This window comes from Bombus bifarius, unplaced genomic scaffold (assembly GCF_011952205.1).
Source record: "Bombus bifarius isolate JDL3187 unplaced genomic scaffold, Bbif_JDL3187 scf7180000007970, whole genome shotgun sequence".
Lineage (NCBI taxonomy): Eukaryota > Metazoa > Arthropoda > Insecta > Hymenoptera > Apidae > Bombus > Bombus bifarius.
Window position 1 is genome coordinate 4,193,859 of NW_022884356.1, and position 22,640 is coordinate 4,216,498.

The following is a 22,640-nucleotide window of genomic DNA, read 5'->3' on the forward strand; positions in this document are numbered from 1 at the left end:
GCAGCACGGAACGCCGTGGTGACTGAGAGTCACCTCTCGATTGCAAAGAGTTAAAAGCAGAATATGCGCCGAACGATGTTGCACACTTATCATTGGGATTCTAAACTATTTCTAATACGAACATGTATCGTACGACCATGAAAGAATGACTAAACATAATAAAAATACGGTGTATGTCTAAAGTGACAAATGATTTCCTTTGCAAAGTGTGTATTGTTATCAATGTACCGAAGACACGAACTTCATATCGATTCTTTCATATCAGAGAATTAATCGTTGAACTTAGTATAAATTACAAGTAACTGCGTAACGACAAAACTTGCAAGCTGATAGTTAGCCTATTTAACAAATTTTCAAAAACTATTTTTCGGAAAGAACTTTTCTCTTTATGTTCATAACATATTCCGTCCGAAGGAAAAAATATAACAAGTTTTTTAAATAATTCTATGACGCAAATTTTCGAAGATAAGAGGCTACTTTTAAGGAAATATTACCATTTAGACGAATTTTTTTCAGCAATGGTAACAATGCTTCTCATTTTTCATGCCTATCGTCTTATCAATAGCCGAACATGATTAATTAAGCCTTGAACATGATTAATTCTAGTAGAAGGTTACGTTTAATTCTTTTGCATTCGGTAACCAACTAATCAGCATGCACATTTTCCACCTTCCGCCTAGACTTTGCCCGAACTCTCGATCGAGTCCAACAAGACAGAATCGCTCTGTCTCGAACAAAACATATCTCTGAATGTTTCACAAAGAATATAGAATCCCTTTCGAACAACACGCATCTCTGATTGTTCCGGAGAGAGATCAGAATCGCTTTATTTCATACCGAGAAGATCAAATTCGTTGATCACCAACGCTTATATTTTATTCAAGAACCACCTCGAGAAGCGAGCTTTTCGGGTTTCTGTTTCTTTTCTCGAACGGCCGAGCCACGAATATTTCGAAGCTTCGCGACGTAGTTTCTAGTTTTTATTTCGTAGTTTCGCACGTTTTGTACGTTTTTCTGTGGATAGACCATCGTCGTTTCGGGGCTATCAGCCTATAATCAGCCTATAATCAGCCTATAATCAGCCTACAATCAGCCAGCCAATATCAATTCGGCGGGTGACAAGCGTAGCGCATCGAGTAAAAGTCACGAACACAGGCATACGATAATGTTCATGTTAGGTAGGGGTTAATACGAGACAAATATTATAATGAAAAATTTATTTTCAAATGGATATCATATATATTATATATTTACATATTTCCAAATATATTTTCCAGATTAATTAACTATTTATTGGTTGCATAACGCACGAATAAAACGTATGACTTTTATTTAAATTAAATCGCCTCATATATGGAAACCTTTTAACTACACTCCTTTCATACCTAGACCGAAAGGACTCTCCGCATTTGTTGTCAAAGAATATACACCCCTCCTAAAAGAAGAAGAATAATTAATTAGAGAATAGAAAAAATAATACAAATGTAAGAAGGAACAGCCAAAGAGACTTGCTTCTCTTCTTCGTGATGAAATGATAATTTAAAAATTTGCACGTTAAAAGTTAACAATCTGATATTTTGAAAATGTGAGGCTTTAAAAAGCATAGAAATTTGAATGTTTGGTTGAATGTTTACACCAAAGTAAAAGAAAATTTAAAGGTCTGGAAGTTTGAAGATTTAGGAGTGAAATGTTTGATTAACCTTCATCACTAGCTTAATAGATTAAAAATAGTAGAAAAAACAATCAAGTAACGAATTAAAAATAAATTACAGAAAATGATACTAACGTATTACTTGGCGTAATAAAACCCATTGGCACGAGATCGCTGTTACAGTCCCCTTGACATTTACCAATGAAAGCCTTATGATTTTTAACTGATTCTGAATAGAATATGTAGGACCTCTGGTGACTGCAGAAATCTGTAATGCAATGAATGGGAAGAGTTGAATGTTGGTTACGGAAAGAAGAAGAAACCTTTCCTTTTATCTGTATATAAAATATCATTTTCTACTTTCTCTCGGTAAATAAACGTCCGAGAGCATTCTTAATGTAGATATTGTGTATAATCTTCGTGGGTTTCTCGAAAATACCTGCGAATACCTGAACATTTGCTGAGACAGAAATTCCGATAACGATCGTTAATTACTCGAAAGATATTAACGAAACTATTATATCGTATGTTTGGCTATTGTTGTATAACCTACTTTTATGAAAGAATGAACCAGAAATTTTGTATAAAAATTAATATCGAATATTAATCGTTTGATGTTTCGAATGTACAGTATTAAAAAGTACGTAATACAATACATAGTTTTCTGATCATAATGTTTTTTCTTAACTTGTATCACTTTGAATTTAAATTCGTTGAACATAGATCCTTCCAAATGTATTTTTCCTTTAATCTGCAAACAACTTCGAACTGAAATCTTGTTATCTTCGTAAGTCTGATCTCTTTTTAATTCTGATGTGTAAAAAATCGATGATCAACGGATAGAATCTAATAATTAAACTATAGACCACGCTCTTTCGTGTATCTTTGCCTCAGGACGTATGCGAGTATTCGCGTATTATACTTGTCACCAAAATTGTCATTTTTTAAATAAAATATTTCAGAATAAAAAAATCCAAACCTGGTGCCGACAGAGGTATGTTGATTAAGGAGCAACCTGGTTGTGGCCTGTGACCACCGTTCGGATAGAAATCCACGTGACCACTATTCAATGCTATTCCGTAAACGCCCGCGTCAGTGTGGATAATATCTACAAAGTCAGCATCCTCAGAGGTCAATCGATGATTTAAAACGTAGAATAAGGGACCGGCGGGATCCAAGCCTGTAAACAAAATACAAATTTCTTACACTGTCCTATTAATCTCAAAACTTAATCTCCTTAGCTTCCTAAACGACACCTGTTATCCTGGTAAGTCTAAAGTTTATGTTTTCTGGAAGAACTCCTGCTATCTGAGCACCCAGTGAATGTCCAATTACATGTAACGTTTTCGAATTCATACCAGAACTCGCTAAAATATTCAAAGCTCCGCCAACAACTTTTGCGACTGCCTCGATCATTGTCACACCAGTTACGTACGGGAGTCCAGCAATTTGTTGATAATCGACTGCAAGGACATTATCATTCGTGGCCTGTAAATACGCTGCAATAATTTGCAAAGGGAAATTAATTTTCCATTGAAATTTATCTTTTACGGTATTGCGAAATTTCAAATCCTAACATACTATTCGTTACAATAACCACATCGTTGCTATTTATACTCTCTGTAAAGCCATGTATGAAGAATACCGTGTTCTTATTTCTTCGTAGATGCTTTCCCATTGTTACCAATTCAGTTCTATTTAATATATTTGCATCAAGATAAGAGCCATCCCTGAAATAAAAAAATCTTTTGAATTGAAAGTCAAGAAAAATAAACAAACGGGCAAATTACGGTAAATAAAGAAACGGTATTATATTTAAATAATAAATTATAATTATAAAATACACAAGTCGGAATTAATTGATTTTGCATGCACATAAATGATTACCTTTTGAATAAACGTATGAAAATTGTACTAATATTGTCATCAGCACCTGTGAAAAAACAACAAACAGTCACAAATGTGTATTGCTACTTTTATGAATAACGAATTTATAATTTATTCTACAGCTGTTCTCATTTAAAAAAGAAAATATGAAGATATTCACGTATGTACTCTTAATAATAAGATGAGAAATGTTTTCAACGATTGGAGATAATATTCTTAAAGTTAATAATGCAACGAAAAATTCTCTCCTTATTCTGAATATTGCCTCTCCATTTCTGACTTAAATTAAAATCCTTATAATACTCGCCTGCTATCAAAATGTTGAGTAAAACGAAGAAAATGTAAGAAGAAAGTTTCGTCATCGTGTAGAACGAATCCCCGGATGTTTTTGGCCGCTTATGAAGTTGAAAATTAATTTGAAAAAATTGAAATTATTTTGTTAGTAAGTCATGTACGATCATGAGTTATATTCTATATGATCACTTGTACAAAACATGAAAAAATGAAATCTAACAATTTTTTAATCTTGCTCTTATATACTATATAGTTTTATGCTATATACTAGATAGTTTGAGTGTTAACCCCTTAACCTACAACTTCAGGCATAGCCCGTAGTATGATGATCGGGCCAAATATAATATATAATATAATATATAATAGCTCGTTTACGTTTTCGGCCCAAAATTCTCGAACGTAAATCGTAGGTTAAGGGATTAAGAAAACCCTTAATGCAGTGGAAGCGGCTTAAGACAAAACTTAAGGCTATAACAGAATTTATATGATATTAAAATGATGCTAACTTCTTTCGATATCAAATATATCGATTTTATTAATATTTTTTCGTATCTATGATAAAATCAAGAAGATATGTCTATCACACAGAATTATGGTTTGACAGTTTGAATGGTTCCCCTCGCTTACCAGAAACGTCGATAATTCCTCCGCTTCAGAAACAAACTATGGCGATTTCAACAATTTTCCTCTCTATATACCTACACGTTATCTAAATTCATTAGTTTTGTTTCCACTGTTGATAGTTGAAAAATGTTGCTCTTAACATAACCAACGATACTTGCAATCACACCTATAATTAACAACAATTGTAGTTACGCATATAATTAACAAAAATTATGGTTGAGCAAATAATTAAAATTTTAAATGTCAAAAAAAAACAGAAAACAATAAATAAGTTATATACTGTCGTAAGTATTCGACAAAATCGCATGAAAAGAGATTGTATATTTATTGTTAAATTTATAAATAATCTACGAAAATTTATAGTTTTATATTTTTATGAATATGATTAAAAATAGGAAATCAAAACAGAAATTTGTCTTACCTGTACTCTACATTCGATATTTCATATTACTTTTCATTTAAATTAAACAATTTGTATTTTGAAAATTTCTTCATCTTTAAATATCGCATGACTGCGCTAATATCCACAGTCTGCTTATAAATATCAAGCTATCAAATAATGTAAGTTGAAAATTTATGACACGGAATCGCATAAAATGAATAGCATATCAAGCGACGTAAAGCTTATATGGTAGCGTTACAACGTTATAAAATTTCTAATACGAAATCTATCTTTATTATCTATCAAAAATTGCAGAATAAACAAGCGAGTCGTTTTAGTACAACATCTTTGAAAAACCCGTAAATTCGACGCAAAATGAAAATATCCTAGTTGACACACGATTTACAGGTCGACCGTTAAGAGTCGAAGAACAGGGATGAATTTATGGAAATTTTGCTACGCTATACAGCCTATACATCTCACCAGTAACAGTGTCAAGATGGAAAAATTACTATTCGAATCTTCCTTCGAATACCTAAAATTTGCTTTCCTTAAAAAATCAAATTGAATGTGAAATACGCTCGAAAGTTTGGACAACTATGTGGTAAAATGAAAATGTAGGATATCTACTGTTACATAATAAAAGCTTTTAAATTCCGAGCAAAATTAGTCACATCTTTCTAGAACTATTTAAATAAATTAAATTACAGTATTTTCTCTGTCGTGCAATGTAAATTCCTTTTCTGGAGTTAAAATTAAATCAGCTTAGATTTTCCGTTTCTGTTTCTTTTTTCTCATTGTCTTTCTTCGATGGCAGCCGCCTCTTGAGCATCGACTAATATATAGCGAGAATACATTTCGTGTGTTTCAAACATAGAGAGTCGTAATACTTCTTCCTATAAAATTCATGAATCGTGCTTTTCACTGAGGGAACGGTAGCAATGTTCTTTAGAGTCCCGGTAAACTCGGTTTATTGAAATCGTAGCGGATCTCGAGGTATCGTTTGGAAACAAGCGCACGAAGATCGATATGGAACAATTATTCCTTGAGTAGATTTTTTCCTCAAAAGGAAAAAGAAACTGTTCATCTAAGTTTCCTTCGTGAAATCGAATAACAAAGCGCATTGAAAGAAACCTCATTAGCTTACACGTAACACAGTCTAGTTTGTTAAACGCTGCGGCATTTGCAATGAAATATTCTAAACATAAATCTTTGTCTTGGAATGATGCCATATCTTTCAAGGGTAACATTTATGCAACTAGTTATTATGCTCGTTGTTTCGATTGTCAAATTTGCTTGTGAAATTTGCATCAAAACTATCTAAGCATTGCGCCATCGAATTCCATTCATCCGTAGAAGCACACTTTTTTCTAACTTTATCAAGATCTTTACAGACCATCGTAGAAACCTGGATACCTTTAATAAAATACAGTACTGCAAATTATAAATAACTATTAAATCATCACCGCTGTTATAGAAACAACATGTGCAGTAAAAAGTGTGATATTTCACAAATGGAGTACATAATGCTTTATATCATACGCTTAACACGAATATTTCATACGTTTCAGTTATCTTGCTTGAGAAAGTCCTCAAGATCAATAAAATTCATTTCATTTCAAGAAGTTTCAATAAAACAAATACATAGAATCGAAAATACGATTCGCTGACTTGCAATATTAAATTAGATGAAATAAAATACAATTTTACCTGTATTAAGCGAAACAGGAAGAAGATTTTCAATACAACTTAACAGAGGACTGTGATGATAAATCTGTAAAAGCAAACGAGTTGGGTAAATCTAAATACACTTACGTCACTAATCTTCTTACAAGAGTAACCTTTACTCAGATTTTTTTGTAGATCGTCACGTTAGAATATGAAAAGCGACGTGCAGGATTGCGCGAAATATCAGCAATAAACGCGATAACAGAAACGCTCGTATTTATCGAGAAAAGCAAAGACCTTATCTGAAAAGCGGGCAGCGAAGATTGGAATGTCAATGAGATAAACAGAAAAAGAACGAAGATGGAAATGAAGAGCAGGAAAAATCAGAAAAATAGTACATTCCCAGCTTGACAACTGAAACATTTGAGATTTTCAGTATGTATTGTTGCTAAATTCTTTGACAAATTATTATGTTCTTCAACCCTGTTTTGGGTCATTTTTCAATGAATCATATTTTTCTATAGAATTTGTACTAAATACAATCTATAAGATTTCTTCTTGTTTGGGGACAATATAAAATTATCAGTGATAGAATTGATATTAGTTTGAAGTATGTTTACAATACGATTAACACTTACGTTTTTATTCATACGAAATACAGTAGCCAACAACGAATATTCAAATAACGATATTACCACTTAGTAACCAGGGATGTTCGAAAAATGATGATGCTTTTATAATGGGAAGATTATATACTTAGTTATATGCGTAATTTAACTCGTGTCTAAACAGTAACTTATTACGTAACAGAACAAAAATATTGAATAAATATTATATTTGAATCAGGAAGTGAAAACCCGTTATTCTTGTCAGTTTACCTTATACGCTTATTTTCGTATTTATAAAGCTAAATGTACCGAAAAAAGAAATACCTATGGACATACTTATGGTGGTATATGTAGATATGAAAATGAAAAAAAAACGAAAAAAAAAGAGGCAAAAGTAAAAATATAGAACGGATCTTTCGAAAATCCAGAAACCATAATATACACCTGCCAAATTCATAAATATTTGTTATAAAAACACAACGACCAAAATTGAGTAAGAGTGCAAGATACATACTTATCAGCGAGATGAAGAAAATGCCTGCTTCTTAAGAATTTTATCTATAGAAATGAACAAGAGAAAAGAACATAATATCTCGTTTCATAATTCCGTTTCTAGGTGGAAAAATAGTGACAGCGATTTTGAACGTCTGTAACGTAGGAAAGAATCACATTATTGGAATTCGCTGGAAAATAGAAACTATATATATATATATATATATATATATATATATATATATATATATATATATCAGCTGACATTGAGTTTTATATGATACATACATATACTCGATGATACTAAAAAAAAGAACAACATAAACTTCTCAGATTTTACGACTATACATACGAAAAAAAACATTTTTCATAACTTTGCGATTTGCAATATAGATGTACTAGAATAATAAACCTTTCTATAAAATAATTTGATTTCCTGTCAAATGGTAAATCTATAAATATTTTACTGATATAAAATTCTCTTCAGTTCTTGTCTTTTCCTTTCTCTTTTATTATTTCTTATTTCATTAAGTTTCTTAATCATCTATAAGGCTGGAAAATGAAGGTCCATTTTCAATTTCCAAAATAAGTGGGCTGTAAAAGAAATCAAAATAAATTGAATCGTAATTCACAGTTGCGATCATGATAGAGAAAACGACGTTGTTTATAATAATGTATAACGCCATTTGTATTTACTGGCTACAGCACATAAATAAAATAAACCAGCACTGGACAGACCATGAAAATTAACGATACTTCTAACCTAAGAAAAAATAATTGTCGCGTGTGATTTACGAGTGTGTCCTGATTAAATTCTGGCTAGCTACGTGTTTCTCTCATAATTTAACTAATATATCCACTGCCTATTAACACAAAAAATATCATAAAATTCACAAAAAAGACTACTGTGTAACAAGTGCGTTAACACTTCTATCTCTGTAAACCTTCTATTTTAATCGTTCCCTAAGTTCCTATCGTTTAATGAAATTTTTAAACGATATGTTTACCATAGATCTTTATAAAAAATATTTTTCTTAAATGAACGTCTATCGAAAAAAATAATAAATTTTATATTACTCAAGTACTATTTCGTTTCATACTCTTCGTTTGAGCAGAAACTTTTCTATTTTCTGTTATAAGAAAATAATCATAATTGTATATTTTACATTTGTTTTAGATGATTAAAATGATGGTAACGGTCGTAATAGTGTTCACTATTTGTTGGCTTCCACTCAATATATTAAACGTAAGTGACAAAGATCCAATAAACCTTAATAACTGAACCGGTAAATTTTTTTCTACAGCAGTATATACTGGAACTGCGTTTATATGAATTCCATTTATATGAAGTAGTACACGATTAACTGAACTTTTTAGCTCAGCTCTTATTATTATTTAAACTACTACCGAGCGTCGATCCACTTATATGAACGTCTAGCAGTAAGATGTAAATAGTAGAGGCACGCGTTACGTGACATACTCTCACGCTCCGCAGTGGCTACAAATTTGCAACATTATTACATACTTAAGAGAAAATGTTCCGTGGATTCCTCTTATATGAACGTGGACCCCTCTTAATTGAACGAAAAATCATAGGTAGCGGAGAGAAATATGTGGATTCCTGTTATATGAACGACTTGGTTATATGAACCAACTTATCCCCCGACAGGTTCATATAAACGGAGTTTCTACTGTAGTAACGTGATATACACTATAGATTCATACTTTAGCGAGATAATTAAATTCTATTAAGAAAATATATTTAAGTAAAACGGTATTATCAAATTTTTAGCTACTAATGGATAATAACGAGACTCTGGAAAGTTGGGCTGGACTTCCGTTCGTATGGATGGTTCTCCATTGGCTAGCCATGTCACACTCCTGTTACAATCCAGTAATTTATTGCTGGATGAACGCGAGATTTCGAACTGGTTTCGTAACTGCGATCGGACATTTGCCTGGTGCACATCGAATGCTTCGTAGAGAGAGACAACGTGATAACTATAATGCTAGTACGATGGGCATTCCCTTAACAGGTGCATATCGTAATATCAAACTTTACAAAAGGTCGGATAGAATATTTCGAATAGTATAAATTTTATGGAAGTGCAGCATTCAACTAACGACTTTATCTAAGTAAGATACATTTTTAATAAGTGCATTTAGTTAGTTTACGCTTTAAAGATTCGATGAAAATTTTAAATAATTCCTTAGCTGTCTTAATTAATATAAAACGTTAGGAATAAAATATTCTTTAGTATGTAATGTGTAAGTAATCAATATTAGGCTTCTAATATTCACGGTTCATTCCATATCAAGTTGACAATTTTTTAATGTTGACACCAGAGATTCCTTTCGATGTGAAATATAATGAATCCGATGTAAAATTAGGGAAAGTTTAAGTTATCATTTTGCTGGTTTCGAGTTTATTTAAGAAATACGAAACTTCGAATTCTACGATTTTTGCCACTAATGTAGGGAGACCAATGTATTTAACTATACTAAAAATATGGTTTTTTGAATTGCAGGTATCAATGATTCGGGCCATTCCGTTTTGCGACGTATGAACACATGCACAACCTACATCAGTGTCCGCCGCAAAACAAACGGAAACCATACTGCACCCGTACGAAGCGCCAGCATCCGGAATGACTCGTTTCGACCAGTGAATCAACCACTACAACGACAACTCGTTTATCTTGAATCCCACACAGAAGAACAACTGTAAAAGGACTTTTTAATCAAATTACATGTGATTCCGTGTTAAATAAATAAATATGGAAATAGAAAGTACAATACAAGAATACTTAAATGATGAAAATGTTTATAAGGAAAGAAGTACGTAATATGTATAAGAATAATGTATAAGAATATAAGAAATATTGGAAGAACTTCAACGAAAAAATTGAATAAGTTCTGCAGAGAAATTTGTGACTATAAATATAATGACGATTTGCGAGAAATCATAAAATGAGCGTAACGTGGGTTTGGGTGCATTTAAGAGAAGAATATTTTCAATTAAGATACTATCATAGGTTTTGTCCTTTTCGTACTTAATATTCGTAGACCAAAAAATATTCGGCCAATCATGTTGCTAGACCCGAATTCGATCGAACACTTGCCGGACGGGTGCTTTCCCAATTAAACTGCTCAGGCCAATACCTGGCGAATACTTTCTCCCCAATTCTTAAGAAGTCACGATGGTTGCCACCTATAATTCTAAGCTTTTTTATACAAAGTATGTAAAAGAAAAATAATATAGGTAGATGAGAGTTCTATACATATATATATTTATGTTTTATTTAGTTACAATATTTCGTCCCTTTTGCAAAAAAATTAGGTTTGTTCGATTGATGAAATAGTGATATATTAAAAATTGAATAAAATATTAAGTAGAACTCGAAAACTAAAATACAATTTAACATATTTTGTCTATCTATTCGTGTAAATAGCAATATAACATTGATGAAGGTTCACTAATTTAGATTCAGAGTTGTACCATATTGTAAACAAAAACTGTTAAACAAAAAGAGATTTCTAACATATTACAAATATGTGAAACATTTTCTTCGTTTTTCCTTTTCTACTTCCTTAGAATTTTTTTTAAGCCTTTTAAATCTGTATACTATCTATGCGCTATTTTTATTTAAATATTGCACATTGTTACATTGCTTAAACATTAGTTCTTATTCTAGGTATGATTATATGTACATTTTTATATATGCTTATATACAACCGGTAGTATAAGAAAAAGGATATATACATATATATATAAACTATATAAAAATAAAGAAAAGAGATATTTGAGAAAAAAAAACAAAAGTTATGTATATAATTTCAGTCTCTTAACTTCTAATCATTCTTTCATTTGTACCTCTGTTCCTTTATGTTGTTTCTTAAGAGATGGCTTGTTTATTAAGTTGTCAATGATCTTCAGTTCTTTAATTCTTGAACTCTTTAGCAGCTTGCTGGTGGAGTGTAGTAATTTGAGTGTTAGGAATATTGCCATAATACAGGATCCAGATCTTGATAGTTGTGCTCGCAGTTGCAAAACTTGCAAGCTGTATCCTGAATCAGATCAAGTCTGAACAGGCTGAATGTCAAGTTCTTCTTGGCCTGCTCTTCCTCTGTCGACCCATATTACCATTCGTTTGGAGGCTTGCCAACAATCTGATCGAGAGACTGGAAGAAATTGGTTATTTGTACTTTCAACCGCTGCCTTCTATATTTCGTTATCTTCAATCCTTGTGTATGACGAGACATATATTTTTCATGTTTAAATTGTGTTGATTTATCGCGGCTTTAAGGGAGTAGATTTTTAGACTCTGTAAAATGTTCTGCGAATCTGCATAAATCAGATATAATTTGGTGAAGGCTGTGTTGATAAATCCTACGGCTAATTCGACCGCCGCGCATTCTACCATGAAGACTGAAGCTATTTTGAAGCATTTGTGGATAACTGAAAAGATTACCTTGATTTTCTATAATTGTAGGCTATTCCACTGCAGTTGTGCATTCTGCAATGTTGCAGATTACGGCCACAGTCGCTGGGCTTTCATACGGAGTACCATGAGAATTTCCAGACTTATTACGCAGCGCGATCTTGTGTCTGCAACCTACGATATTATTGGATTATGTCGGTAAATCCATGCATATACGCTCGGTTAGTAAACTGCAGCGTGGCTGCGACGGCTTGCCTAAGAATCCCGCGAAAGAACAAAAGAAGTCGACTTGGAACGATGCTTTTTTTTAACAGAAAGAAGTTTTAATTTAAAGCGCAACGTAGTACGTTGATATCGCAACAATACAGCATAATTATAATTAAAACGAATATATTATAATCGTAATTATAATGAAAAACGGGAATCTTCGTATATCTATTTACTTCAAAATAAATTGTGCAAAATTATGAAAAGTAAGAGTTACCCATAAAAAGTAGTTTTCAGCGTAGGATGGTGTTAAATGCAAAATCCTAACAAATACATTGAGACGTTATGACAGCGGCCAATTTAAAAATCTTACCCTCCCCACAGGAGTTTCCAGACCTGTGCATACGACCGTCATGCATCTAAACACAAGATACATATAATTCCTGCATCCGCCGTAGCAAATTGCAGAGGGCGTGAAAATTTTCAAATCTTCGAGTGTGAATTGCAAATTTGAAAAAAATTTTGATTCATTAGACACAATGTAATTGAAAAAAATACGTATTTCTTTAATAACTCGTGAAATTGAAAAATTCAAGCTATAGATCGTAATTTTTTTATTAATAATTACGTAACAGTGCCTATTATAAAAATTCATAACGAATTTTGACCGATTTGTGTGAAGTTAGTTACGGATAAATATATACTGAAACTATCGAAGCAAGTAAAATGCGTTTAAACGTTTAAAATATTGAAATTTCCGATAAACGCGAATGAGTATATGAATATTGTCATATTGTATACGTTGTATAAAATATGTACTATGAATTAATTTTTTAAGTGCGTTATACATATATTTAATCGTGAGTGCTTAGTGTTATATTTGAAGAAATATGTGAAAGCTGGAATATAACAACGTAATAGAATGCAGGATAAAAAATCGTAAGTGAAACATAAACCATTTTTATTGTTTAGTTGTGATATTATATAACATTCTTTAACATTTTATATAATTTAACATTTATGATTTTAAATAACAACATTAGTCATATTTAAAAACGATAAATACTTAGTATGCAAAAAAATCAGATAGATTTAAAAATATTCCATATACTCGATGCAAATTCCAATTTCTAAAATTTTTGCTTAAAATTGTATTTATTAAATTTAAACTAAAATATATATTTGCATAAAATCAAAAACAGAACTTCTATTAGAGTTAGCCTACATACACACCATAGAGGCATGATTGATTTGTAGAAGTACTATTAAAAATTAAATTAAATTAAATTAATAATAAAATATATATCGAATACAATAAACATTTGTTACCGAATAATTAAAAAGTTAAAAAAATAAAATTAATATTAAATAAATAAAATTGCATTTAATAAATGCAGCATGAATTAAATCCTTTCTAAAGTACTTTCAAATATATATATGTAATACGTACCATTAGCACTCAATAAATAAAATAAGTACATAACATAATACCATTATTTGCATAAAATCGACTTTAATGTTTGCAAAGTTTCAAAGTTTCGGTACGCTATCAAACCATTGCTATTTGACAAATTGGTAGACATCGGTAAATATTTTACATCCATATAGTCAGAATCAGGATTACTTATAAAACTTTGGAATTCAATAATACCACCATGTAAAGAACGTAGAAGAGCTTGTGGGCCACAAGTATCCCACTTGTATGTAGATCCTTTAGATAAAATATAAGCATCGACTTGTCCAAGGGCAACGCTTAATATTTTATAACCAGCCCCAGCTGCTTCCACTAAAGTGAAACCAGCGCCTAAGAGTTTAGATTTCACATTTTCATCCTCAACTCTACTCAGGACAATTATTTTTTTGTTGGTAGTTTCTTTCACTATAGAACATGTCCCAACATCTTTTTCCATAAATCCCCAGTAGCAATTGCCTTTCCATCTATGAAATGAAGTGTGAAACTCATTGACTATTGATATTGTACAAGTATAAATTAAATTTTGATCCATTTACCGTAAATCCACATTTGTATAAAAAGGCTGATTAATTACTCCCACAATTGGTATGCCTGTGCTTTTCAAGAATACTCCAATCAAGACAGTGACACATCGTAAACCACTCATATGTACGCCAGTGACTTCATCTATCTTTTCACTCCCATTTATATAATCAGCAGTTGAATCTACAAAAGTTCCATGAATTGCCCCTCGGGCATGCTTTATTAAACTAAAAAAAAAAATAAAAAAAATAGAGGATTTAACATACTCATACAACATGACAGAATACCATTAGTATGTATTATAATAAAGTAGAATGAAAATATACATAACAAAAAATAGAATAAAAAGAGAAATATATAGTAGATACAGAAAAATATGCAAAATTTGAAGCTACTTTGGATAATACTAGTACTTAAAACAATAAAGAATAAATTATATGAAAATGAAGATATTTACCATATAAATTTCCCAGACATCGTTTTAATAAAAATAGCAGTATTAATATTATTTTATATCTGTTACATATATAGTAAATCTTTATTTTAGAGCATTTAAATTATACTGTTATGTTTCTTACCAATTGGATCTATCCATATACCAAGATCATAAATATCAATATCAAAATCAAAAGGTAGTTCTACTACCATTGGAATATCTAAGAATTGGACATCCTTATGAACTTCAGTGGCTAATAATTCAGCAGTTGCAATATCACTACCCATCACTTTGGCTAATAGTTTAGTGGTTTCTTCAACAGTCGGACATACTTCAACCACTATAGATTCACCCATGGCATTGCTGAATGTATTAGTTTCCTCTCCTTGCACTACTTTAGCCAGTTCTGGAAACTAATTTTCTATAAATAACCTTTGTTTTATATTCTTCTTTTTGGGAAGATATATCTAATATAATATATTGATATAGTTGTTCTGAACCAATTATACATATGTTTTCAGTCATCGTTTATATGTGGGTGTTTATGAACAAAACAATGAACTAAATATATACTAGCAATTTACCTCTAATCCTATGTCATGTTTGATCGTTTCTTGAATAAGAACATCTGCTAAGGTTTTGAAATCTTGGAAGAAGCGTGGATTCTTTTCTTCCTCTGATTTTTCTTGTACAAGTAATTTAAATAGAGCGTCATTATGCCTGCAAGCTCTTGCAATATTTGCTGCTTTTTCTGAAGCTTTCAGAAGAATAGACAACAATCTGCTTCCGTCTTTCATTGCAACAGTTAATGATTTTCCAAATTTTAATAACTATAAAATTAATGATTTGTTAAAAAGTTGAATTTTTAAATAAGCACTAAGTATTAAAAATTTATAGACAATATTTTTCAAAACATGAAATACATACGTTTTCTTACACCGAATCTGTTAAAGAATCGTTTGGCGGGAACCCGTGCAAATTCTATTATATAATCGCAGATTATTGATACAGCAGATGTAGCATGAAAACGTAACAAGTAATATAAATGCGTTTGCAATTCAAGCTCAGAATATCTGAATATTAAAATAGTCATTCATGCATTATAATTTCAATGACGCAAGCGGAAATTTCCATTTTTATCCTAATCAACTCAGTACAGTCTCATCAAAATAAGATAGTTAAAGATATAATTAAACGTGTTTAATAAAAATGATTATATGACAATTATTATATGATGATAGATAAATTTGTTACCATATTATTTGATTAAATTTTTAACTAATGTTAAATCGATATTTCTAAAATATTTGGTTATCTTATTGCTTATAATCATTCGAGCAATTAAAGAAATAGATATAAAACAATAATGTACAATTCAATAAAAATACAAAATTAAGAAATTTGTTTACATTGGTGTTTATTTCCAAATAGAAAGTGTCACTCTTACACATTGAATTTTTATTTCATGTGCATACATGACATACAATGATTCAAACAATGTATATAACCTTTCCTAAGCATGAAATGCACTAATATAATTAGCTTGTGAAACAATAACATTGACAGTGCATTTGTAATTACTCAATTATTTGATTTTTTAAAAGTTTCTTTTTAAATTATTGACTTAATGAAAAGAAGTCTGAATTAGTGTAGTACATATAATGTAAAATTGCTATAGAATTTAACAAAGAATAATTCATTTTAATAGCAGAAAAGGAGAAACATAAGTATTATTTAATTTATTTTAAACAGGATAATACGAATATATTAATTTGTGTACATATTTTATCCAAAATAGATTTAATATTTATTAAACATTTGAATATTTATGTAATTGAACATGACAGCTATACTAGGTGGTGGTATATCAGGTTTATCAGCTGCATATTATGCTCTTGAAAATCCAAAACTGGCTCCACCAGTTATATTAGAAGTTTCAAATCGTGTAGGTGGTTGGATACGTTCTGTAAAACAACCTGATGGAACAATCTTTGAAACAGGTCCACGAGTTATTAGAGCTAACTCACATGATTTATTGAAATTAATAGAAGAATTGAAATTATCATCTAAAGTCATTCCAATTAAAGCTGAACATCCTGCTGCTAAAAACCGATATATTTATGCAGACAATGTATTGCATTGTTTACCTAATTCCCTAAAAGGAATTATAACAAAAAATACGCTGTTAAATCATTCTTTAGCTAGGCTTCTGTGGAATGATTTTAAAGCAGCAAAAGTTCTTAAAGATGACGAAAGCATATATAATTTCGTAGAAAGGAGATTTGGCAAAGATGTATCTGAAAAGATGGTTGCACCGATATTATGTGGAATTTGTGGTGGTGACATACATCAATTAAGTGCAAAATCTTTTATGACAAATATATTTGAAACAGAACAAAAATATGGTTCTGTATTTATGGGTCTTGTACAGAAAAAATTTTCAGATATATTAAATAAAAAAGAAAAAAAAGAAGTTACATTGGAAAACACAAATGAGACTCAAAAAATAGTAAAATCAAATAACATATCTTCACTTTTAGTACAGAAAGCTAAAAGAGAATTATGGAGTACATGGGGACTAGAAGGAGGTTTTGAACAATTGCCTCAAACACTGGCTGAAAATATTACTAAACGTGGAGTGAATATAAAAATGAAACATAACTGTGAACAAATAATATTTAACGAAGATTGTGTAGAATTAATTGTAAATGGAAAAGTTGAAAAATATTCTCATATCATATCAAGTTTACCTGCTAAAAGTTTAGCTAATTTAATTCAAAAGCAACACCCAGAACTATCTAAAGAATTATATAGTATACCTACAGTAACGATAGCTGTAGTTAATCTCCAGTTTTCTGAAAATGTTTTACCAATAAATGCCTTTGGGGTTCTCATTCCACCAAAAGAAGAAATTCCAATTTTGGGTATAATATTTGATTCATGTGCCCTTCCTCAAAATTCCAAAATGACAGTATGTATAAATATAAATATTTATTACACCAGCTTAATGCTTTTTACAATAAGTTTTTGTAAAGTAACTTTGCGGTGACATAAAATGATTTTTGACTTTTAAATAATCTTTCACAAATATATAATGGACTAGAAACATTTCTTATTCAATATATACAATTTTTGTTTTCAAATCCAGGTACTGACAGTAATGATGGGTGGGGCATGGTTTGAAAAATACTTTGGTAGATGCTCATCTGAAGAACATTTAAAAACGGTAGCAGTTAAATATGCAAACAAACTTTTATGCATTAATGAAGATCCCAAGGCATGTAATGTTTCCATTCTGAAAGATTGTATTCCACAATATATAATAGGTCACGCACAACGCTTAACTCGCATCCACGATTACATCTCCACGCATAAAATACCTTTAGCATTGTGTGGCTCTTCATATCACGGTGTAGGAGTCTCTCATGTTATTCTGTCAGCAAAAGAAGCTGTTTCTAGTATCAATCAGTGTATGATATAGCTTTGTGAAATTTAATTAATCAATTTTCTTTGTTTTAAGAATGAAACAATATATATACATGCAAGAAATTAAGCCAAAATAATTTTTTAAAAACTAAACTGTAATTTAACTTGAACTAAAAACATGCATTGTTCATGCTGCTTAATGAAAATAAACAGAGCAATTTACACAATAAAATAGAAATAATACAAAAATTAAGAGAGATATCATAATATAAAAATTGAAGAATGAATGAAAGTATAAAAAGTAAATAGGACATAAAATAATTATTCCAAACCAGCATTTTATTATACTAGAGCTGTGAAAAGATTTTATAGCTATTAAAATAAAACATAGGTATAAAATATTTTTTATTATAAAAGTGTAAAATATATATATATTGTGCATGAAATAAAATATAGAACATTTAGTACAGATATAGATTTTTGTTTTATACTCTATTTTACATATACAATACTACTAACACTACATAAAAAAAGAAATAGCACTCATATGATAATTATCGTATTTTATAATAGATCTAAGTATTACTATTAGGTTGTCCGGAAAGTGTCTTTCCTTTACAGATATGTCTTTTACAACGATGCATCTTTATACAAACATAAAACCTAATCTGTCAAATGTTGTGATCTTTATTTTGATAGAACAAAATGGATCATACGTAATTCGATACAATAATACAAAACAGAAAATGTTGTGCATCCATTATTTCCTTATAAAGCGAAAGAAACTTTTTGGATGACCTAATACTTACATAAACCCCCAAATATATATGTTTATGCATATTTTTTTTTATGTAACAAAAACATTTAAGCAATCTTAAGTATACTATAATCTTCCAATTATGTAGATAAGCAAGCATGAAGTATCATAAAAATGCAGCACACAAGCATGTAGCATTCCGTTCTTGTAAAAACTGTGCAACTACTATAATGCAGTACTTAGATCATTTATGTTCAAACTCTATCTGAGCTTTCTCAAAATCATAAAAATAACTGTTTATACAAAAGAGCTTTTTATAAAAAAAATATATGAATATAAATATATATATATGATTCTCTAATAAAATAATAAATTCAGGCAGAATAAAAGTATTTTGTTATATGCTTTGATATTGACAAATTAAATTTACTGACTAACAGTACCTGCATATTTAACTTCATCGAATGCTTTTCTAGCTTTCTTTAATTCTTCATTCATTGTTAGGAGATCTTTAACTCTTGCATATTTCCTTGGGTCTTTCCTAACTGTAAAAGAAAATTTTCAATTTAACAAGCCAATTTAAAATTTATGGAAAGATAATAATTTATAAAACATTATGCAGAAATCAATATACATATCTTATTACTACCTAAAAATACGATATCCTCTACTTGCACACGACCGGTACGACCAATTTCCATAGCTCTATGTGTCATTTCGGTAATAAATTCAATAACAAGATCTTCTAACAAATCTACACTTTCTGTATAAGGATTTTGATCATCACCAAAACCATACATCATACACCGTAATTCTTTCGAAAATAATCGTTTCCTACCACCGGGTAAAGTCCCGCCAATCGGAATTTCTGCCTCTTCATCTTCGAACTGTGAAAACACAATTTTTTTTATATAATTTTCATGAATAATCTTGTTTATTAATTTCAAAGACACATACTTATTAAACTAATTTTAAACATGTTTGAAATAAACATAATTAAGGTTAGACATTTTGCCTTAGAAGTAATATTAAATATCTCACTTTATTAAATTAACTATCATAAGACAAAATTTTATAAAATCAAATTTCATAAGAACCTGTTCGAAACTTTCTTCCGTGGCCATAATTTGATGTAATCGTACGAATTTAACAAAAGTTCGAGAATTCTCTTACTCAATGAAAAGATATGTACAAACAAAAACACTGCCTGTCACGTTCACACCAAATGTTCAACGGTTTTATTAATCTGTGAAATTTTCTGCAAGATAATTGTGGTAAATGATAAATATCTTAAAGTTTAAAGGAAGTGTTTGAAAAAATTAAAAAATTATGCCACCAGTAATTTCTACACCGAAAACTTGGAAAGAAACCAATCGTTTACACAAAGAACAGCGAAAGAAATGGAAGGAAGAGAGGTTAGCAAAAAAGCTTAAGAAAGGAGAAACTAAAAAAGAATTACAGAACGAAGTAGCTAAACTTGTTGAAAGTCATTTCGAAAAAAAAGACATTTCGACTTTGAGTATCGCAGTTCCTGGTTCAATTTTAGATAATGCTCAGTCACCAGAATTACGAACATATTTGGCAGGACAAATAGCACGTGCCGCATGTATTTATAAAATAAACGAAATCGTCGTTTTTGACGATAAAGGAGAGATAACTGAAAGTGAAAAGAAGAAAATAAGAAATGACGAATTCTTAGGTGAAAGACGAGTTGGATGTTTGCAATTAGCTAGAATATTGCAGTATCTTGAATGTCCACAATATTTAAGGAAGTATTTCTTTCCAATTCATAAAGATTTGCAGTATGCTGGAGTATTAAATCCTTTGGATGCTCCACACCACTTACGTCAGCAAGATATATCTTTGTATAGAGAAGGAGTAGTTACAAATAAGCCAGTTAAACCTGGCAAAGGTTCTCATGTGAATGTGGGATTATTAAATGATGTTTCTGTGGATAAAGTATTAACGGATGGATTAAGGGTTACAGTGAAGATACCCAAAGACCAACCAAATTCGAAAAAAATAAAAGGCTTCATTGTTCCACCTGATGTTCCCAGATCAGATACTGGAATATATTGGGGATATACTGTGAGATTAGCTAATAATCTTACAGAGGTGTTAACTCAATGTCCTTATAAGAATGGATATGATTTGACCATTGGTACTTCAGATAAAGGAAATTCTATTGATGATGTGGAATCAAAAAGTATCAAATACCATCATGCTTTAATAATATTTGGAGGATTGTGTGGATTGGAAGCAGCAGTAGACAGTGACCCTAATTTGAATGTGGATGATGCTTCTTTGGTGTTTGATCAATATTTAAATACTTGTCCTCAACAAGGATCAAGAACTATTAGGACAGAAGAAGCTATTCTAATCACTTTAGCAGAATTAAGAACAAAAATATTTCCTAAAGTCTCTTTGTTGCCAAATCCCCAGTTTGACAGTTTTACAAATATATAACTATCAGTGAATATAAGTGACTGTAATGACACCAAAATAGAAAATAATAATTTGCCTTCTTATTTTGGTAAAAAATTCTAAACAGAATTTTATATTTGCAAAATTTGTAACATATAAGTACAACATATCAATCTTATATGTAGAAAAGATACTTTCCTTTCCTTCTTATTTACAGTTATTTTGCAATGCACAATTTACTGTGTCTCTTAGAGTTTTGATAACTTTGGCTTGATCAGAAGAACCTATGACAGCTGTTCCAGAAACGATCATGTTTGCACCAGCCTAAAAAAGAATATATATAATGTTCTTTTTGTTATAATATATGTTAAAATATATATCTACTAAATTTAAATACATACCTTTGCACATGCACCAATAGTTTCTGGTCCAACACCTCCATCAACTTCTATATCCAATGTAGGATAATTTTTCCTAAGCCATGATACCTTTTTCATCATTGGTTCCATAAACTTTTGACCACCAAAACCTGGTTCTACAGTCATAATTAATACCATATCTGCTAATTCAACATAATCCTCGACTACATTTACTGGAGTCTGTGGTTTAAGTGCTACCCCAACCTTTCATTTAAAGAAATAACGTATTTAGTATAATTTTTAACCAAGCAGGTTTAATTTCATTGAAAATATGAGGTACATACTTTCATTCCTGTTTCTCTTACTTTTCTGCAAACTAGTGGAACATCGTTTACTGCTTCAACATGAAATGTATATTGGTTGACACCAGCATCAGCCATTGGCTCTATCCACTAAGGTAAAGGAAAAGTGTTCAATTTATAGATAACATTTCTTCAAATAAAATGTAAATAGAAATGATATACAACTGAAAATTTAAATTAAAGAAAAAGCAAGGTAAAATATACCAGATTGGGATTAGAAACCATCATATGCGTTTCAAAAAAAGCATCTGTTACTTTATTTCGAAGACACTTTACTAATGGGTGACCAAAACTAAGGTTAGGTACAAAGTGTCCATCCATAACATCTAAATGTAAATAATCAGCACCACTATTAATTAATTTTTGTGATTCTTCTGAAAGTTGTGACAAATCGGCGTTTAGAATCGAAGGTCCAATCTTTGCAGTCAAGTTTTTTGCCATTTTTTAATTAGATTGCTACGAACAAGTGACACGTGTCTTCAGTTATAACAATATAGCATTATCAACTGGACTAATGATCTTTCATACAAGGTCATTTTTTTCTTCTCCGATTCGTTGTATTAGTTAAGAAATGTAACGAATTGAACATACATTTAAAAATCTAACTCAATCGAGGAAAGTCAGG

The 22,640-nt window shown here is 30.6% G+C and overlaps 7 protein-coding genes and 1 long non-coding RNA gene across 10 annotated transcripts in view; 3 read left to right on the plus strand and 5 right to left on the minus strand.

Annotated features, from left to right (window-relative positions):
- The window catches only part of LOC117210756 (RYamide receptor-like), a 47,193-nt gene extending 36,749 nt beyond the window's left edge, over window positions 1-10,444 (plus strand). For both annotated transcript variants that reach the window (XM_033454078.1, XM_033454086.1), the window contains exons 5-7: window positions 8,784-8,852; window positions 9,399-9,642; window positions 10,135-10,444. In XM_033454078.1, the coding sequence (XP_033309969.1) occupies window positions 8,784-8,852; window positions 9,399-9,642; window positions 10,135-10,334 (513 nt within the window). In that variant the 3' untranslated portion in view covers window positions 10,335-10,444. The remainder of the gene's footprint in view (window positions 1-8,783; window positions 8,853-9,398; window positions 9,643-10,134) is intronic.
- LOC117210786 (pancreatic triacylglycerol lipase-like) lies at window positions 1,240-4,541 on the minus strand. The gene is made up of 8 exons (XM_033454120.1): window positions 4,460-4,541; window positions 3,846-3,933; window positions 3,539-3,584; window positions 3,233-3,381; window positions 2,908-3,150; window positions 2,631-2,831; window positions 1,787-1,919; window positions 1,240-1,435 (listed from the first exon to the last, which is right to left on the minus strand). The coding sequence occupies exons 2-8, from the start codon at window positions 3,898-3,900 to the stop codon at window positions 1,369-1,371; spliced, it is 894 nt and encodes a 297-aa protein (XP_033310011.1). The 5' UTR covers window positions 3,901-3,933; window positions 4,460-4,541; the 3' UTR covers window positions 1,240-1,368.
- Window positions 10,445-11,878: 1,434 nt separating the features above from the next.
- LOC117210819 lies at window positions 11,879-12,628 on the minus strand. The gene is made up of 2 exons (XR_004488161.1): window positions 12,079-12,628; window positions 11,879-12,002 (listed from the first exon to the last, which is right to left on the minus strand). It is a non-coding gene; the product is annotated as an uncharacterized LOC117210819 (long non-coding RNA).
- Window positions 12,629-13,195: 567 nt separating this feature from the next.
- Window positions 13,196-15,850, minus strand: LOC117210778 (inositol polyphosphate 1-phosphatase). The gene is made up of 5 exons (XM_033454107.1): window positions 15,615-15,850; window positions 15,272-15,517; window positions 14,830-15,100; window positions 14,266-14,434; window positions 13,196-14,193 (listed from the first exon to the last, which is right to left on the minus strand). Exons 2-5 carry the CDS (start codon window positions 15,482-15,484, stop codon window positions 13,749-13,751), a joined length of 1,098 nt encoding a protein of 365 aa, XP_033309998.1. The 5' UTR covers window positions 15,485-15,517; window positions 15,615-15,850; the 3' UTR covers window positions 13,196-13,748.
- Window positions 15,851-16,422: 572 nt separating this feature from the next.
- On the plus strand, window positions 16,423-18,551 carry LOC117210751 (protoporphyrinogen oxidase). The gene is made up of 2 exons (XM_033454064.1): window positions 16,423-17,658; window positions 17,836-18,551. Exons 1-2 carry the CDS (start codon window positions 16,528-16,530, stop codon window positions 18,166-18,168), a joined length of 1,464 nt encoding a protein of 487 aa, XP_033309955.1. The 5' UTR covers window positions 16,423-16,527; the 3' UTR covers window positions 18,169-18,551.
- LOC117210806 (transcription initiation factor TFIID subunit 13) lies at window positions 17,664-20,097 on the minus strand. Of its 2 annotated transcripts, XM_033454180.1 has the most exons (5): window positions 19,968-20,097; window positions 19,520-19,757; window positions 19,314-19,415; window positions 18,068-18,120; window positions 17,664-17,982 (listed from the first exon to the last, which is right to left on the minus strand). In XM_033454180.1, the coding sequence occupies exons 1-4, from the start codon at window positions 19,992-19,994 to the stop codon at window positions 18,116-18,118; spliced, it is 372 nt and encodes a 123-aa protein (XP_033310071.1). In that variant the 5' UTR covers window positions 19,995-20,097; the 3' UTR covers window positions 17,664-17,982; window positions 18,068-18,115. The 2 variants fall into 2 exon arrangements, with proteins under 2 accessions (XP_033310071.1, XP_033310062.1); XM_033454171.1 differs by lacking the exons at window positions 17,664-17,982; window positions 18,068-18,120 and having other exon boundaries at window positions 19,297-19,415; window positions 19,968-20,058.
- Window positions 20,082-21,472, plus strand: LOC117210766 (putative methyltransferase C9orf114 homolog). Its single transcript, XM_033454097.1, has one exon. The coding sequence runs from the start codon at window positions 20,200-20,202 to the stop codon at window positions 21,334-21,336; it is 1,137 nt and encodes a 378-aa protein (XP_033309988.1). The 5' UTR covers window positions 20,082-20,199; the 3' UTR covers window positions 21,337-21,472.
- On the minus strand, window positions 21,398-22,575 carry LOC117210804 (ribulose-phosphate 3-epimerase). Its single transcript, XM_033454156.1, has 4 exons — window positions 22,220-22,575; window positions 21,998-22,105; window positions 21,696-21,917; window positions 21,398-21,618 (listed from the first exon to the last, which is right to left on the minus strand). The coding sequence occupies exons 1-4, from the start codon at window positions 22,454-22,456 to the stop codon at window positions 21,502-21,504; spliced, it is 684 nt and encodes a 227-aa protein (XP_033310047.1). The 5' UTR covers window positions 22,457-22,575; the 3' UTR covers window positions 21,398-21,501.
- Window positions 22,576-22,640: the final 65 nt, after the last annotated feature.

Bases quoted from the DNA above. Each gene is read 5' to 3' on its own strand.
- LOC117210786 (XM_033454120.1), bottom strand. From the start codon at position 3,900: ATGACGAAACTTTCTTCTTACATTTTCTTCGTTTTACTCAACATTTTG. The intron at 3,382-3,538 runs GTAATCATTTAT...TTTTTATTTCAG, and splicing joins TTCATACGTTTATTCAAAAG to GGATGGCTCTTATCTTGATG. The intron at 2,832-2,907 runs GTGTCGTTTAGG...TTTTGTTTACAG, and splicing joins TAGACTTACCAGGATAACAG to GCTTGGATCCCGCCGGTCCC.
- LOC117210778 (XM_033454107.1), bottom strand. From the start codon at position 15,484: ATGAAAGACGGAAGCAGATTGTTGTCTATTCTTCTGAAAGCTTCAGAA. The intron at 14,435-14,829 runs GTAAGAAACATA...GAACTTTTGTAG, and splicing joins TATATGGATAGATCCAATTG to ATTCAACTGCTGATTATATA. The intron at 14,194-14,265 runs GTAAATGGATCA...TTCATTTCATAG, and splicing joins TATACAAATGTGGATTTACG to ATGGAAAGGCAATTGCTACT.
- LOC117210751 (XM_033454064.1), top strand. From the start codon at position 16,528: ATGACAGCTATACTAGGTGGTGGTATATCAGGTTTATCAGCTGCATAT. The intron at 17,659-17,835 runs GTATGTATAAAT...TTTCAAATCCAG, and splicing joins CTCAAAATTCCAAAATGACA to GTACTGACAGTAATGATGGG.
- LOC117210806 (XM_033454171.1), bottom strand. From the start codon at position 19,994: ATGGCCACGGAAGAAAGTTTCGAACAG. The intron at 19,758-19,967 runs GTTCTTATGAAA...GTGTTTTCACAG, and splicing joins CGGAAGAAAGTTTCGAACAG to TTCGAAGATGAAGAGGCAGA. The intron at 19,416-19,519 runs GTAGTAATAAGA...TTTCTTTTACAG, and splicing joins AGAGGATATCGTATTTTTAG to TTAGGAAAGACCCAAGGAAA.
- LOC117210766 (XM_033454097.1), top strand. From the start codon at position 20,200: ATGCCACCAGTAATTTCTACACCGAAAACTTGGAAAGAAACCAATCGT.
- LOC117210804 (XM_033454156.1), bottom strand. From the start codon at position 22,456: ATGGCAAAAAACTTGACTGCAAAGATTGGACCTTCGATTCTAAACGCC. The intron at 22,106-22,219 runs GTATATTTTACC...CCTTTACCTTAG, and splicing joins TGGTTTCTAATCCCAATCTG to TGGATAGAGCCAATGGCTGA. The intron at 21,918-21,997 runs GTATGTACCTCA...TTTAAATGAAAG, and splicing joins TAAGAGAAACAGGAATGAAA to GTTGGGGTAGCACTTAAACC.